Source organism: Musca autumnalis, unplaced genomic scaffold (genome assembly GCF_047663935.1).
Source record: "Musca autumnalis isolate F117 unplaced genomic scaffold, ASM4766393v1 scaffold_4, whole genome shotgun sequence".
Classification (NCBI taxonomy): domain Eukaryota; kingdom Metazoa; phylum Arthropoda; class Insecta; order Diptera; family Muscidae; genus Musca; species Musca autumnalis.
This window is the reverse complement of record NW_027411977.1, coordinates 244,458,809-244,476,823: the sequence shown is the minus strand read 5'-3', so window position 1 is coordinate 244,476,823 and position 18,015 is coordinate 244,458,809. Positions and strand designations below refer to the sequence as shown.

Genomic DNA, 18,015 nt, shown 5'->3' with positions numbered 1-18,015 from the left:
TTAGAGCGGTTTGTTCTTCTTTTCTTTCGTTTTTTCATAGTAGCCTGTTTTTTCTAGGGGAGGGTTACTAACCCGACGCCCAAACCCAAGTTTTTAACGTTCTTATGGGTGAACGCGCGGCACATGTTAGCTCACTACCTTTAACGGGTGTTAAAGGCAGTTCCCCAGGTGACACTACGGGGAGGTCAGTGTCCAGTTGAGATGAAAGAGGGACCAAGAGAAATCCTGGGCTTTGCCATGTTAAAGCCGGTCAGGACGGTTCCTTGGTATCTTCCAAACCTTACGTCACCCTAAAAAAATATTACGAAAGCCAAATTTTTGACCGAATCGGCAGATCAGTTCAAGAGTTATGTTGCGCTCCAACGACTACACACGGTGTCATAGGGTATTTTTTTTTGGCAAATTTCGGGCTATTTTCTCAGGAAGTATGGACTTGCCCCTGATGAAACTTCTACCATTATATGGGGGCAGTGAATACAAGTTGTTAAATCAAAAATCAAAGCGACTCAAGAGCAGGTCCTAAAATGAACTTTTCCGAACTTTTGTGCGGGAGGTACCCAAAGGAGTGGACCGATTGAGTCCATATTAGAACCTCATTTAAGTCTGGTAGAAATTTCACGATGCGCAAAGTTTGGACCAAATCGGTTACTCCCTTCAAGAGTTATCGTGCCCACAAATTTTCCGAACATTTTTGAATTTTGTGGGGGAGGTACCGGAAGGAGTGGACCGATATAATCCATCTTCGAACGTGTGCCTCATCGAAATAATGGTTTTAGACACCAAGTATGTTTGGACGAAATCCGTTTCAGACAATTTGGAGTTGATTTAGCCATGTCTGTTTGTCTGTCTAGCTGGCTGGAGCGCATGATAACTCTCGAACGGATCAACCGATTCAAAATTTGGCTCTCGTAATATTTTGTCCTCACATAGATCAAGTTCGAAGATGGATCATATCGGCCAACTCCTTTGGTTACCTTCCGGAAAAAGTTCAAACATTTTCTTTAAAATTGTGTGAACGATGACTGTCGAAAGGAACTATCGATTTGGTCCAAATTTTGCACATCGTATTATTCCATCTACTACTTCGTGTACATATCACACAAAATTTTGAAAAGGTGATGTCCTTTCGGATCGTTTTGAATTATTTTTCAGCAGGTTTTCCTTGAGGTCCCCTTTACGACAGTTAAATTTTTTTGGGGGCAATTCCATACTTCCTGAGATAATGGCCTAACAGCTCCAAGAAACACTGAGCTTCATGTTACCTCTCGCAGGGAGTATCTGATTGGTCTAAACTTTGCATTTCATACTATTTCATCCAGTCATATATCAGGTTGGAATATAATGGAAAATCGGAAACACACATAAAATTTGGTAGGACTCGGATCTATTTGAAATTTGTTGCTAAAGGATGTTTCCACGGTCCCTATGAAAACGGCACAATTTTTATACCCTCAGCATTTATGCTAACGAGGGTATATACACATTCATACGGGCAAAATGTGCCTCATCGAAATAATGGTTTTAGACCCCAAATATGTTTGGACGAAATGTGTTTCAGACAATTTGGAGTCGATTGAGCAATGTCAGTCCGTCTGTCTGTCTGCCTGTCTGGCTGGCTGGCTGGAGCGCACGATAACTCTCGAACGAATGAACCGATTCGGTTAAAATGTTGGCTTTCGTAATATTTTGCCCAAACTTAGTTTAAGTTCGAAGATGGTCCACTCCTTCCGGTACCTCCCACACAAAAGTTCGAAAATGTTCGGAAAATTTGTGCGCACGTTAACTCTTGAAGGGAGTAACCGATTTGGTCCATACTTTGCACATCCTGAAAAGTGTACCAGGCTTAGATAAGGCTTCACTATGGACATAATCGGTCCACTCCTTCGGGTACCTCCCACACAAAATTTCGGAAAAGTTCAGTTTACGGCCATCTCTCCAATCGCTATGATTTTTCTTTTAGCAACTTGTATTCACTGCCCCCCATACAATGGTACAAGTTTCATTAGGGGTAAGTCCATACTTCCTGAGAAAATAGCATGAAAGTTGCAAAAAACCCCTACGACACCGTGTAAGGTGGTTGGAGCTTAAGATAACTCTCGAACGGATCTGCCGTTTCGGTCCAAAATGTGGCCTTCGTAATATTTTGTGCAAACTTAGTTTAAGTTCGAAGATAAGCAATATCGGTCCACTCTTTCAGGTACCTCCCCCACAAAAGTTCAAAAATGTTCGGAAAAATTGTTCGTACGGTAACTCTTGAAGGGAGTGGACGAATTGGTCCATACTTTACACATTCTTATATATCTACCAGATATATATCAGGTTCAAATATGGACGATATATGTCTACTCTAAATACATACGTTTTTTGAGAAAAAAATTGTTTCAATATACACAGGCTGAGGGTATATCTCTGTCGGCAAAGCCGACTGATACTTTTTTACTTGTTTATCCAGCCTTTAGGCTAACGTGGATATATAAACTTGCATACAACCAGAATGGTTTTAGACCCCAAGTATCTTTGGACGAAATCCGTTTCAGACCATTTGGAGTCGATTTAGCAATGTCCGTCTGGAGTAGGTCTATATTTCCTTAGATAATGGCCCAACATTACTCTCAAATATTTTCAAATATTTCTTCGAAATTTAGTTTACCTTAATTTACTATTTAGAGTTCTCAATAAATCAGAAGTTAGCTTACTAAAAATGTTTGCATTATGGTACCTACAGATTTACGGTAGTTTCAGATTCCACGTACATATTTTGAAGCAAAATCGTAACACAAAATTAATATATAATTAATATATTGTTGTGTTTTCTTCTTTTTTGGTCATAGGGCTGAAGCCCAGCAGACTGATACTTTCTTACTTGTTTTCTTTATTTAAATGAAAAAGAATCTTAATCAACTTTCAAACGTTTTTATTTTACCTTTTTTATCTTTGCTTGGAAATTGTTTTTTCTTTTTTTACCAAAAAACTTTGAAATATGAAGGTATTTAGTTTAAGAATATTCTACACATATTAAAAATACCTAACGCCCGTAATTTCATATAAACATTTCGTTATTGATGTTAAATACTTAAAAGTTTGAGTTTAAATACTTTAAAGTTTTTAACCTCATTGATCTCATAAACAACATAAGTTGCTCAACAATGTTTTCAATAGAATTTTCCAACAAAACATGAAAAAATCTCCACTATACTGATGACTCCCAACTTTCCCATTAATATTAAAAATAACTAAAGGTATGTTTTTCCCCCAAAATATTGCACAGCACAATTATTTTTTTTTCGAGGGGAATTTTTTTCACTTCCTTTCGAAGTTGCTCCTCTAATGACCCCAACTATACAATTTAATATAAATTCGACACATTTTCAATATGAAGAAAATGAAGAAGGGTTCAAGCCAGATGAGCAAAATGTTGTTAAACTGTCAGCACAAAAAAAGTGATAATTAGTGGTAGTTGTTGAAGGAAAAACATTAACGCGTAGTTACCTCAAAACCAAACAAATGTTATGGTTTTTTTTGCTTCTTCTACGTCATTATCAAATGAAATATGGTAGGGAGGTGGGTGGCTGGAGGAAAGAGGTCGTCATGATTCGTTAAAGATTTGGTGTGATTATCAACAAAATGTGGCGCGATGTAGGAGCAGCTAGCAACCTTATAAAATAACATGTAATTATATCGACAGTGGGAAGGAGAAGGGGAGGGTACATGTATGTATTCTCATATGTGTATGGGTGTTTTAACATTTAACCCTTGAACCATGGGAATGACAATCTAAGTTCTAGTGAAAACCACAGCATAATTACTACATTGTAATTTTATACCAAAATCGACTCTAGCTAAATGTAGCCAAATATAGTCCAATATAACAAATATTCCAAGGCACCGATGTAGATATGAAGTGTGGAATTGTTACTCAGTTATTTATACAAATCTTTTTTGGAAGCCTCATATGCCTTCTCTTTCGTAACCTAAGGGTTAATCACATCAAGCAGCAGTAACAACTTTAATGATGTTAAATGCTTTTTGTTAGCAAATTATCCACACAAAAAATCAACCTCCAGTTTATATCAACTCAGTTGTAGGGGGAAAAATAACCTCAAAATTTATCCATCCATTCCAGGAAACTAAAACATTCTCTGTTCACATTGTAAACACTGTAAAACAAAATAACAAAAAAACTTTTTAATGGAAATTTGTTAAACTATGAAGGAATTAGTTTGATAATTTTTAACAGGTGATTAGAGAGATAATCGTAGGTCTTGTTGGTGTACGAAAGATGAGGAAGGGAGTTTTTCTGTTTTTGCTACATATTATGTTGAAACTCAGACAATTAACAAGAAGTGTTAATGATTTTGTAAAGTATTTAAAACAATTTAACTGACATTGTGTTCGGCATTTTTGTTCAACAACAGCAGAAAATTGTATGCAATTTTGTAAAGTTTTTAAATTGTTAAACGTGCCTTGTAAGAGGACTATCTTTGGTTAAAATTCCATAAGGATCTTTGGGTGATCTTTAAACTGTCTTAAGCGAAAATGTGAACATTTATGAGGGAGATACTCGAAGGAGATTTCTGATGTAGTATATATCGAACTTTAAGAGAAATGTTACAATTTGCAAAGATTGGGCCAGTGACCGAAGAGTTTTTAATGCTGTTCGCTCATTACGTCAGGAAGCACAGATATGCTCACGAAACAAACAAACAAAAGAAATCGATGGACCTATTTGAAACTGGAAGAAATATTACGACTTGCACAGTTTCGACCAAATCGGATACATATGTCTGTACATAAGTAAGTTATTGTGTTTATCATTTTATTTGGTGTCAGTAGGCAAAGTTTTTAAGCTTTTGGATCATTATTTCAGGAAGTATTGCCCACAACAAAATTTTATCGTTGTAATCAAGACCAGAAAAACTACCTTCGGTTAAAAATCCAAGACGCCCATAAACAGCATTTAATAGCAAATTTTTAAAGAAGTATCTGAACATGGTCTAATTTTGGAAGAAATGTTAGGATATCCAAAGGTTGGGCCTAGTCGGTTGCTCCCTTTGAGAGTTATCGTGTTAAGAAGCGAGACCGACAGACGGATTGACTGACTTGAAAGACCTGAAATTGCATGTAAAGACCATTATTTCAATAAAACAATTTCCACATGCGCTTAAGGAGATTTTTTTCTATAGAAAATTTTTTGAGGAAAGTTTTTATAAAATGTTCGTCAGGCCGCTGAGGATATTCCTCAGCACAATGAGGAGACTTTTATCTACAGGAAAAACCCTTAGGACGCTGAGAATATTTCTTGCTATAGGAAAAATTCCACAGGCCACTGAGAACATTATTTAAAAAAAAATCTCAAGCCCCTGCGGAGATTTTTTTCTATAGGAAAATAACTTCATTGGCACCTGAGGACATTTTTTTAATAGAAAAAATTGCTCAGGACTGAGGAATTCATTGGACTGACATCTTCTCAGGTCTCTAAGTATTTTTTTCTATAGACAAAAATCAATCTAATAGAACATCTTCTATAGAAAAAGTCTGAGAATTTTTGTCTGCTAAATTCTGCTATTGCATTTCCTCAGAGGCCTGAGGAAATTTTTTCCACAGAAAAAAAATCCAGAGGCCTCTGAGTAAACTTTTTTATAGAAAAATTTCATCAGGCCCCTGAGGAGGCTATTTCTATAGAAAATTTTCCTCAGACTTTTTTCGATAGAAAAAAATTACTCAAGTTTCGAGGACACTTTTTTCTATAGAAGTCTCCCTGTGGAGACTTTTTCTCAGGTCACTGAGGAGATTTTTTTTTCTATAGAAAAAAAACTCAGGTCCCTGAGGAGTCTTTTATCTATAGAAAAAAATACCTAAGGTCCCTGAGGAGACTTTCTTCTATAGAAAAAAATACCTCAGGTCCCTGAGGAGACTTTTTTCTATAGAAAAAAATACCTCAGGCCCCTGAGTAGACTTTCTTCAATTGGGAAAAATACCTCAGGTCCCTGAGGAGACTTTTTTCTATAGAAAAAATACCTCAGGTCCCTGAGGAGACTTTTTTCTATAGAAAAAAATACCTCAGGTCCCTGAAAAGATTTTTTTCTATAGAAAAAATTACCTCAAGTCACTGAGCAGACTTTTTTTGTAGAAAAAAATACCTCTGGTCCCTGAGGAGATACTTTTTCGATAGTGGAAAATTCCTCAGTCCACTGAGATAGAATTTTGTCCTGAGGAGAATTTTTTCTATAGGAAATATTCCATTGAGTTAGAAAAAAGGTCCCGCAGGGGTCCGAATAATTTTTTTTCATAGGAAAAAGTCTCCGATCTCATCTCCTCAGGGGCCATACGATATTTTTTCAATAGAAAAATAGTTACTCCTATGGGCTGAGGAAATTTCTTGTATAGGAGAAGTCTTCTCAGGCCCTGAGGATTTTTTTTCTATATAAAGGTCTTCTCAGAGGCCTGAAGAATTTTTTTCTGTAGAAAAAATTTCCTCTTTGACTGAGAATTTTCTACAGAAAAAGTCATCTGTGGATACATTTTCCTCAGGTTTTCTGTAGAAAAAATTTCTCAGTTATCTGAAAAGACTTTTTCTATTGAAAAAAATTCTCAGGTCCCTGAGAAGATATTTTTGGTGCAACAATAAGCAGGCCCATCTTGCACATCGAATTTCTGAGTATCATAGGCTAGACAACTAAAAATATGTTCAATGTTAAAAAAAATCATGAGTACTTAGGCCATTTAAAACTTCCCTTCAAGTGGAGTTGTTGTAACAGCATATGATGTTTGTCAGTTAATGTTTCTGCTTAATCTGGCTATGGGTATATCTCTAGTTCTAAGGATATGACTGCTTCGATATGTTGTAATCACGGTGATAACCCCGAAGCAGTTACTGCATCCACATTGTCACACAATCACATCTATGAACGTTTACCAACAAGTCACATGTTCGATCATCCCTAATTATTGAACAAAACCTACAACCATAAACGCTAATTTTTTATGTAAGGATAAAACTTATCAAACCTGAGCGTTCTGTTCGAGCCCATTCGAAAACAATCACTCTTTGCAAATCAAACACAACATAGCTATGAACAAAAATCGATTAATTGAACCTGTATGATGCAATTATTTTTATCGAAGTCATTCTATGATCGACAACATCATGTTGTGCTGATGCGCCGGTAAAACCTTCGTCTCCTCGTGAAGATGATCCACTGGTGTCATGAGAAGGCATCCTGCACTCTAGGGGTTTTGGACTTCTTGTTTCTGAATTCCACAAACGACTAGCGTCCGAACACATAGTTGATTACCCAACTTTTCAAACACGGCTGGAGAGTGGCCTTCTCTACATCCTCGAACTGGTTGGTATGGTTGACGCTATCGAAGGCCTTTGATATGTCAGTCCTCTACTGATATGTGTGGATATGGCGTCTAATGCTGCTGTAGTACTATGCATTTTCCGAAATCCATGTTGATGTTGGGTAACTGGAAAACAGGTGACAAGAGGGAGATCGGTCTATACGGTTCACCCCTGCTGGCATCCATGACTGGCTTCAGTAGCGGGACAACCCTGACAACTTTTCAGGCTTCTGATACAGTATGAGTGGCTCACGCTAGATTGAAAGAGTCCGAAGAGTCTCACGACACCAACATTACTGTGGGGTATTTTGTTATCGTTGATGATTTTGATGTCTGCGCGGCGTGGGAATCCCTCTGATTATTGCCTAGGACGGATTACCAAGGCTCATAATGAACATAGTAGTCTCCTAGCACCAGGCGGTTGTAGCGAGATACGTTAGGAGATGATCTGACGCAGCAAGCAGCAACATAATTCCTATCGAAGTAGTCCTGGAGGCTACTAAGACCAAATCAGCCTCAGAAGTGCACCCATTTTATGTATCTTACCGATGTTGACATATGATGTATGCGTATCTGGAAAACAGAAGAGATCCATGGCCGGCGGTTCTTCTCTATTCCGTCACGGACCAAAAGTGCTCTGATCAGGCATTCAGGGATATATTGCCGCTTCCATGGTGAACAAAATATACGAACAAAAATACATAACTGTTAAGGTGACGGCCTGGTCGAAGATTCCTCAGAGTCAATTCGGTGTATAGAACCAGCAGCCGTGGGATTGATCATTATTCTGTCGTCTTGATGTCACCGAAAATGACCAGCAATCCAGTGAATATTTGCCACCCGTCGAAGTTGATTTGTCTCCTAAGGAAACTAATTTTGATGATGATGGTTATTGCTAAACGACCTTTAAACGTACGCCTTCATCGTCGTGAAGTTATGCTTATTTACCTCCAGCTGAGGAAGTGTCCGGTGATGCTGTTATGATTGCTAAAGGCAAGACTGCTGAATTGGCTGAATCAGATTTTCGTTACAAGACTTTGCGCAGACTTATAGGCCACAATACGTGGATTTTTAAGAATATTTTTTAGAATATATTTTTAAACTTCAGAAGACCACAAGCAACCATAGACCACAAAACGTCTATTTTTAAGCCAGAAACCGTGGATTTTTAAGAATATGTTTTCAAGCAACCATAGATCATAAAACGTGGATTTTTAAAGAATATTTTTTCAAGCCATTTAGATCACAAAATGTGGATTTTTAAAGAAAATTTTTTCAAGTAACCGTCGTGGATTTTTTAAGAATAACTTTTCAAGCACCCATAGGCTACAAAACGTGGATTTTTAAAGAATAGTTTTTCAAGCAACCTTAGATCACAAAATGTGTATTTTTAAGGAATATTTTTTCAACCATCCATAGGCCACAAAAAGTGGATGTTTAAAGAATATTTGTTCAAGCAACCATAGGCCACAAAAAGTGGATTTTTTAAGAATATTTTTTCAAGCAACCTTAGTTCACAAAACGTGGATTTTTAAAGAATATTTTTTCAACCATCCATAGGCCACAAAAAGTGGATTTTTAAAGAATATTTTTTCAACCATCCATAGGCCACAAAAAGTGGATTTTTAAAGAATAGGGTTTCAAGCAACCATAGACCATAAAACGTGAATTTTAAAGAATATTATTTCAAGCAACCTTAGACCACAAAACGTGGATTTTTAAAGAATATTTTTTCAACCATCCATAGGCCACAAAAAGTGGATTTTTAAAGAATAGGGTTTCAAGCAACCATAGACCATAAAAAGTGAATTTTAAAGAATATTTTTTCAAGCAACCTTAGACCACCAAACCTGGATTTTTGAAGAATATTTTTTCAAGCAACCTTAGACCACAAAACGTGGATTTTTAAACAAATATTTTTTCAAGCAACCTTAGATCACAAAACGGATATTTCTAAAGAATATTTTTTCAAGCAACTTTAGACCACAAAATGTGGATTTTTAAAAAATATTTTTTCAAGCACCCATAGGCCACAAAAGTGCATTTTTAAAGAATGTTTTTTGAAGCAACCTTAGATCACAATACGTGGATTTTTAAAGAATACTTTTCAAGCAACCATAGATCACAAAACGTGAATTTTTAAAGAATATTTTTTTAAGCAAACTTAGACCACAAAACGTGGATTTTTTAAGAATATATTTTCAAGCAACCATAAACCATAACACGTGGATTTTTAAAAATATTTGTTCAAGCACCCATTGGCCACAAAACGTGGATTTTTAAAGAATGTTTTTTCAAGCAACCTTAGACCACAAAACGTGGATTTTTAAAGAATATGTTTTCAAGTGACCATAGGCCACAAAAAGTGGATTTTTAAATAATATTTTTCAAAGCAACCTTAGGTCACAAAACGTGGATTTTTAAAGAATATTTCTTTCAAGCAACCATAGGCCACAAAACGTGGATTTTTTAAGAATATTTCTTTCAAGCAACCATAGGCCACAAAACGTGGATTTTTTAAGAATATTTCTTTCAAGCAACCATAGGCCACAAAACGTGGATTTTTTAAGAATATTTCTTTCAAGCAACCTTGCATCACAAAACGTGGATTTTTAAAAAATATTTTTTCAAGCAACTTTACTTCACAAAACGTGGATTTTTAAAGAATATTTTTTCAAGCAACCTTTCATCACAAAACGTGGATTTTTAAAAAATATTTTTTCAAGCAACCTTACATCACAAAACGTGGATTTTTAAAAAATATTTTTTCAAGCAACCTTACATCACAAAACGTGGATTTTAAGAAAATATATTTTTTCTTTTTTTAAAGATTTTTTTTCAAGCAACCTTATGGAAAAATCTTTTCGAAATGTCTTCTTGAAATAATCAGTTGTTGTTTTAGGATTCCCTGAGGCCTGTTTGCAATCGAATGAACTCTAAAGGGGAATCACTTAAATTCGCAACGTAGTACAATTTATTACAAATTAAAATAATAAATCCCATGGAAAATATATTCATCACTCATTGCATTCTGCCTGATCACGATGGTGATGGATGCAATAAATAAAACATCCGCTGCACTTATTGAGCATCAATAATGTGTTTTTATCAATACTCCCACACGCACCTGAAAAGCTTCTTCTATATTATTTATGCACAATAGTGAACATTTCCCGGTTATCCTTTTCATGGCAAAACATGTCGCACATTTTTGCCTTTGTTTTCATTCTACTTTCTTTTGATTCCTTATGTTTCAGCCGTATGCCTGGGGTCCCTTGGCGAAGTCCCTTAACTTTCATTGTGAATTGAGCATTCATCTTTTAACAGACATTTGAGTTGTCGCGGCGGCCAACTCAATTGTTGTTGTCACAGTCTCTTCTTTTCTTCTTCTCCGCTTCTCCCTCTTAGGTTATTAATATGCATTGAATCTTCAATGGCATTTCAAAAGTTATAAATATTTAGCAGAAAGAAGATTCATTCCAAAGGGACATTTCCTTCAATTCCTTTAACTTGGTCCTGCTTTTTATTCATTTGTATTTCTTTCTTCTGTTTCTCGTTGTTGTTGTTGTTTTTTGTTACCTTCCGCCTTTGTCTGACCGTTTCTGTGGAACCTGAACAATAAACAAAAAGTGAACAGCAATAATTGTTGTTAAGCAACATAAATAAAATAACATCAGAGTGAGTTTTTTTTTTTTTTGTTCTAGCCACCCTCTGAAGTCTTGTAACTGTTAAAGGAAGAGTTGACTTCCTTAAGGACATGTCCTTACAAGCGCCATCAAAATGTAAAGGCTTTACATTTTTCCTTTTAAATAAAGAAAAAGGTGTGGAATTATGTAGAATCCAGTATTTATAAATAAAGTTTGATGAGGGAGATAGTTACGGAAGAGTGAGGATAGCAATTAGAAATGAAGAATACATTTATTTAAAAGACATCATGTGGATATATTGCGGAAGCAACTCAAAAATGTTATTGACTTTTGATCGCAACAAGTTTAGGTGGCAACAAATGAAGAAGCACTCCAAACGTCGTCTATTCTCTCTTCCTCAAAAACGTTATGGGTTTTTAATATTGTGTTGGCCACAATGTTGTGATGTGTTCTTCTGTGTTGTTGTTGGTGGTGGTTGTTATTAAAGCACTTCAAAATTGTTATCAAGTGCTTGTTAACCCACTTAGGTTGTCATAATTCGTAGTCATATTATAATCTACCAAAAATTGTATCATTTATTTTTAAAATCAGAGTAAATGATGTTTGCGGCAGAGATTATTTGAAAGCAAACACCCACCCTAACATACACACACTTGTGTTATGTCCATCATAATAAGCATCACACAAACCATTTGCAGCTGCTTCACCAAAAACACATTTGACTATAAATACGGTTGGCCAAGTGAACTAAAGCATCATTGGCCCATAAGCCAACAGAAGTGTAAACAAAATAGAAATTGTTAAGCAATTTGATTTTGTTAAATAAATTTAAAAACTTCTGCAAAAATGGTAAGTAATTGATTCAAACACACTCACATACACAGGACCTCATTAAAATTATTTTTATTTTGTTCTCATAGAAATTGTACATAACCTTGTTGGCTTTTGGCCTTGCCATCGCCGTGGTCTCAGCCCAATCGAATGCCATTGATGCTACCGTTGAGGAACCCTCTCAAGAATATTTACCACCTGCCGAAGAAGCTGATGCTGCCAAATTAGCCGAAGATGGTTATCGCTACAAAACTGTACGCAAATTGAAATTCCGTGCCCGTCATCGTCGTGATGTGTCACAGGAATATTTGCCACCCGCAAACGAACCCAGTGTAGAATATTTGCCTCCCGCTGATGCCGCCGATACCAAGGTTGCCGATGATGGTTATCGTTACAAGACTGTACGCACCTTGAAATTCCGTTCCCGTCATCGTCGTGATGTGTCACAAGAATACTTGCCACCCGTCAACGAACCCAGTGTAGAATATTTGCCTCCCGTTGAAGCCGCCGATACCAAAGTTGCCGATGATGGTTATCGTTACAAGACCGTACGCAAATTGAAATTGCGTCACCGTCAACGTCGTGATGTCAGCGAAATTGAACAACCATCCGGTGAATATTTGCCTCCCGTCGAAGTTGAATTGGCTCCTGAATTGAAAACTATTTTGGGTGATGATGGTTATCGTTACAAGACCGTAAAACGTTTCAAGGTACGCCGCCATCGTCGTGAAGCTGAAAGTGATGCTGCCGCTGCTGATAACACCTCTGCCGCATACTTGCCTCCAGCTGAGGAAATGACCGCTGACGCTGATATGGCTGCTGAAGCCAAGACGGCTGAATTGGCTGAAGATGGTTATCGTTACAAGACTTTGCGCAAACTCAAGTACCGCCGTCGCCACTGAAATGCCTAATAACACCGACTTGGACCTCATGGCTTGTGATATCTCATTGGAATGTATTTTCAAAATTTTAGTTTAGTTAGTCAAAGCAATTTGAAAATCGAGCAATAAAAAAGCAATAGAGTGTAAATATCTTCCACAAAAATAGCGGTAATTTCATTTAATGGAATATAAATATGTGGCCCTCTTTTACGGCTATGGTGGCGGAAATACTCCTTTAAGGACATCTGGAGGTCTTATATCAATATAGAAAAATGTTAAAGTGTTGCCTATCTAGGTCCAATATCTATAATTTTTCTATAAAACACTAACATGACTTCTGTTTATAGAAGACTCTTACACTGTCTAATCTTGGGCACATTTAAAGTGAACACTGACCTGCTGATCATGTCACTATAGAATCTACCATTGACACCCGTAAAACAGTGAACAAAACAAATAGCTCAGTGAACAGGACAAATAGCTCAAGAAGTATAGACTTGCCCACAAATAGAGTTTTCATTATAGTCAGAACCACAAAAGGTGCCTTTGATAAACATTTCAAAATGATCCTCGAACAGGCCCTAAACTGCACTTAATCGAAAATCTTTGTGATTTTGTTGTTGTAACATATCATATGACCTGACTGTATGTTCGTTTCCTGCTTAATCTGACTTGGCTCTATCTCCAGGTTTAGGAAAGTGGCTACTTCGATGTAAAAACTATAAAGCTACTGGAGTTAGTCGACTAGGTTGACAGGGCAGTTATAAGGTGTGTTGTGTCGTGCGGACCTGTACCGCATGCTACGCAGATATTTTGCAAGGTGTTATCAATCCCTGCCCTAAGGGTATTCGGACGGATGCACTATCCCGAACGTTGCAGAGCTAAAACAACTTTGGTTTGTCGTGACACCTGGCGATATGCAGCTACGATAAATGGGAGATGTACTCATAGGACCGCATTCATACGATCGTTTTTATGGCATTTGCGAAGGCATCTGTGTGAAACCTATTTAACACTGCTGATCTACGGGGTTTCTTTTGTATCATTTGACCTCTTTCTCTCTAGATCCGGATGATCTCTGCACCCTCTCCCTAGGCATGTCGGAAAAGGTCATCAGGATCTAGAGAGAAAGAGGTCCAATGAAACAAAAAAGAACCCGTAGATCAGCAGTGTTGATGAACTTTCACACAGATGCAGTCGCAAATGCCATGACACCCGAGCAAGTACCGCAACGGGAGCATGCCATAGTGTTTCCGTACTGGAAGAATCTTCATCTCCTCAGGTAGATCGTCCACTGATAATATGAGGAGTACCAAACTGGCATCGCAACGAGGTTTCGAGGTATGCTTCAAAAGCTGCAGACTAGGGATTTTTTGAGGACCATGATCCTACAATTCAACATGTGCCAGATAGCTGCGTCATTCGTGGACGAAGTGAACATACTGTCGAATGTTACCCCGAAAATATTGATGTAGTTAGTAGTCAAAATGCTGTTACCACCGAAAAGGACAGAACAGAGTAATAGTTGTAAACTTAGTGCCGGATATTTGCATATTCCTCGCTTAGGAAAAGGTGCTAAGATCGATCAGCCTTTCACAACTGGCGTAAAGATAGGTACGTAGGGAAAAAATCTAACACATACTCGTATGCTACAATCTCAATGCCGCCTGGAGGGGGTGGAATACAGGAGATGTAGAGTTTAAATCTATTCGGAGATATCATCACACCTTGGCGAACTCTCTGTTTCACTCCTCGGGACTTGGAATTCTTGATATCATTCAACCCTCAACAGAGGTTATTGTGATCGATGTCCTTTGACAGCCTGGAGATCTGGACAGTATCAATGGCTTTTGTTAAGTCGAGTTCCACCAATGCTGTCCTTACGCACGGCTTGTTCTGGTTATGTCCTCGGCTAGTATGTGTGGGGATGACGTGCAGCGCTGCTGTAGTATTGTGCTGCTTACGAAACCCATGTTGATGATCGTCAACTGGGTAGCTATTTGTGATGCTAATGCAGGAAGGAGGAAAGCCTCGAGATTCTATGATACGGGTGACAAAAGCGAAACCGGCTTTTACGACTCATCATTAGCTGGCTTCAATAGCGGGACAATCCTGTCCATTTTCCATACTTCTGCCACGATGTGGGTAAGCAGAGAACTTCAGTGAGATACTCGACCCTCGTCACATTCCAGCATTACCACAGTACCAGCAGTGCCCAACGCTTTGGGTGATTTTGCGTTCCTGAAGATCTTGGCAACATCATCTATTGTAAATGTTGATGGTTTCTTTTCGGCAGCAAGAGATCTATTGCGACGTAGTACTCTTATCGTCGTCCTGTCACTCCCGGGATGCTCGACAAATTGTATATTAAAATAATTATTGCGCCTCTTCGGTTCACTCAGCGTAACATCGCCTAACGGGACTGAAGTCCCATTTTCGTTCATCCCAGGTTTCAAAAGTGGCTTAAACGTGGTCCACAACTCACTTACTCCGACTCAAGTGTTTCAACTATTCAGATGATCTAGCTACTAGTTCGGCTTGTGCTCACCGACCGACCTATGCTGCTTACGAAACCCATGTTGATGATCGTCAACTGGATAGCTGTTTGTGATGCAGAAAGGAGAAAAGCCTCGAGATTCTTTGCTACGGGTGACAAAAGCGAAACCGGTTTTACGATTCATCATTGGCTGGCTTCAGTAGCGAGACAATCCTGTCCATTTTCCATATTTCTGAAACTATGTGGGTAGGTTGAGAACTTCAGTAAGATACTCAACCCCCTGCACATTCAGTTTTTCCAGCATTACAATGGTACCATAAGGGCCCAACGCTTTGGGTGATTTTGCGTTGCTGAAGATCTTCGCAACATCATGCATTGTAAATTTTGATGGTTTCTTTTCGGCAGCACGAGTTCTATTGCGACGTAGTACTCTTATCTTAGCCTTGTCACTTCCGGGATGCTCGAAAAATTGTATATTAAAATAATTTTCTTGCCTCTTCGGATCACTCAGCGTAACATCGCCTAACGGTACTGAAGTCCCATTTTCTTTCGTCCCAGGTTTCGAGAGTGACTTAAACGTGGTCCACAACTCACTTACTCCGACTCAAGTGTTTCACCTATTCAGATGCTCTAGCTACTAGTTTCGCTTGTGCTCACCGACCGACCTATTAACTTGCAGTTTTAGCTCCATAACTCTGGGTTCACCGCGGTTGTCTCGATCTAACTCATCACGATCATTTGTTAGTCCCTCCTCCTCTGCTTGGAAATTTGGCCGCACTTCACGTCTTTCACCGGCAGGTATATTGTTCTAGAACATCCTTTCTGCTACCCGAACATCAGAAATGTTCTTATTATAACAGTGTTTATTATTATGTTTGTATGTTCGTTCTTCTGTTCAATCTGGCTCTGGGTCTATCTCCAGTTCCAGGAAAGTGAAAGCTGCTTCGATGGGATGTAACCACAGGAGTTGGATGAGTAGGTTTGGCTGGGCCGTTGAAAAGGTGTTTTGTGTCGTGTGGGCCCATGCCGCATACTGGGCAGATGATTTGGACGGCGCGGTCGATGCAGTATCCTGAGCGTGGTTGAGCCAAAACTACTCTGGTTTGTCGTGGCAGCGACGCTCCTCAGCTGCGATAGATGGGGGATGTACTCCGAAGACTTTATTCACACTATATTTGTTTATGGCCTTAGCAACTGTTTCCGTGTGCTTGATATGCCTGTTGATCGAGGGTTCTCTCTATATTATATTGTTGGACCTCCCTCTCTAGAGCATGAATATCCTTGTACATATGTGTGTGTACATCACAAACGTTGAGCAGTTCCCTAAACCAGTGATTGGTGAGCACTGTGAAACTAGGCAAAGTTGCTTTCCCTTGATTCATGAAAGTGCGGGTTGCCAGTTGACGTCTGTCTGGCGAATAATGACACTCTTCGCTAATTCTGGTAGGGGCGTCCTCTTTGACCGTGTAAAACGTAAACCTAGAAATCTGCACAGGCGGCACTACACCCCTCAGGTCGTTTTCGGAGGACCGAATGTCACAACACATGATGAACATTAAAGCCCCCCAAGACCAGACGGTTATGACCTTTCAAAAAATTGGATAATCTTGGGCCTGTTAGAAGGACGGTGGGGTGTATAGTATTTTGATGACGACGACGAATTGGAGGCTGTGTTCTCGCAGCATGGAACAACATAGTTCCTGCTGTAGTCCCTCACATGGACAAGTCCATCGCAACCCCTGAGATGCACATACACTGGCGAAATCATATGTGAAATACATATGTACACTGAGGTGCCAGCCGCGCTGGCCAGAACACTGATGTATTGAGGTTCCGAGTCATACTGGTGTCGAAGAACCCTCTCCCGTGGGATGGTATGATTTTTTTTTGAGGGAAATACCCGAAAGAGTGGACCTACATACTCCATCTTCGGACTTGATCTATGTTTGAAAGAAATATTGCGAAGTACCCCACATCACCACAGTTGCCTATGAGTGAGTGTTGTTGGAATTTATTTCAAATTCCCCTTGCTCGTGCCATCCGCTGTTTTCATACCATAGTATGGAGGGTATATTAAGTTTGTTTTTCTGTTTGTAACAGATCGAACTAATCTTTTGCGACCGTATAAAGTATATATATTCTTGATCAGGATAAAATTTTAAGACGTTCTAGCAATGTCAGTCTGTCCGTCTGTTGTAATCACTCTAGCGTTCGCAAAAATTGAGCTAGAGCGCTATATTTTTGCACCCGAGTGTCTTTTTTCCATAGGCAGGTCAAGTTCGAAGATGGGCTATATCGGACCACTTTTTGGTATAGCCCCCATATAACAGTACCTCCCAATTTTCGGTATTTTGGGGATTTTAGCAAAATTTTTTGGCCGAACTACCAGTAATTTTACATTTGGGGTTTCCTGTGGTCACAAAATATCTCCACTAAAAACCGTCAATATAGGTCCATGTTTTGATATAGCCCCCACATAACTGTACATCCCGATTTTCGGTATTTTGAGCATTTTAGCTAATATTTTCACCGTACTACCTGTAATTTGACAGTTGAGGTTCCTAGTAATCACAATACGTCTACACACAAAACTGTCAACATAGGTCAATGTTTTTGTATAGCCCCATATAACGGTACCTCCCGATTTTCGGTATTTTGAGGATTTTAGCTACAATTTTTGACCGAACTACCTGTAAATTTACAGTTGAGGTTCCTAGTGATTACAAAACATCTCCACTAAAAACTGGCAACATAGGTCCATGTTTTGGTATAGCCCCCATATAACGGTACCTCCCGAATTTCGGTATTTTGAAGA

At 38.5% G+C, this 18,015-nt stretch overlaps 1 protein-coding gene across 1 annotated transcript; it reads left to right on the top strand.

The window, feature by feature from the left end:
- Window positions 1-7,453: 7,453 nt before the first annotated feature.
- LOC141403304 (uncharacterized) lies at window positions 7,454-12,724 on the top strand. The gene is made up of 2 exons (XM_073985493.1): window positions 7,454-7,582; window positions 11,912-12,724. Exons 1-2 carry the CDS (start codon window positions 7,454-7,456, stop codon window positions 12,722-12,724), a joined length of 942 nt encoding a protein of 313 aa, XP_073841594.1.
- Window positions 12,725-18,015: the final 5,291 nt, after the last annotated feature.

Excerpts from the sequence above, each read along its gene's own strand:
- LOC141403304 (XM_073985493.1), top strand. The coding sequence starts at position 7,454 with ATGTTGATGTTGGGTAACTGGAAAACAGGTGACAAGAGGGAGATCGGT. Across the intron at positions 7,583-11,911 it reads CTTTTCAGGCTTCTGATACA|AAATTGTACATAACCTTGTT; the intron begins GTATGAGTGGCT and ends TTGTTCTCATAG.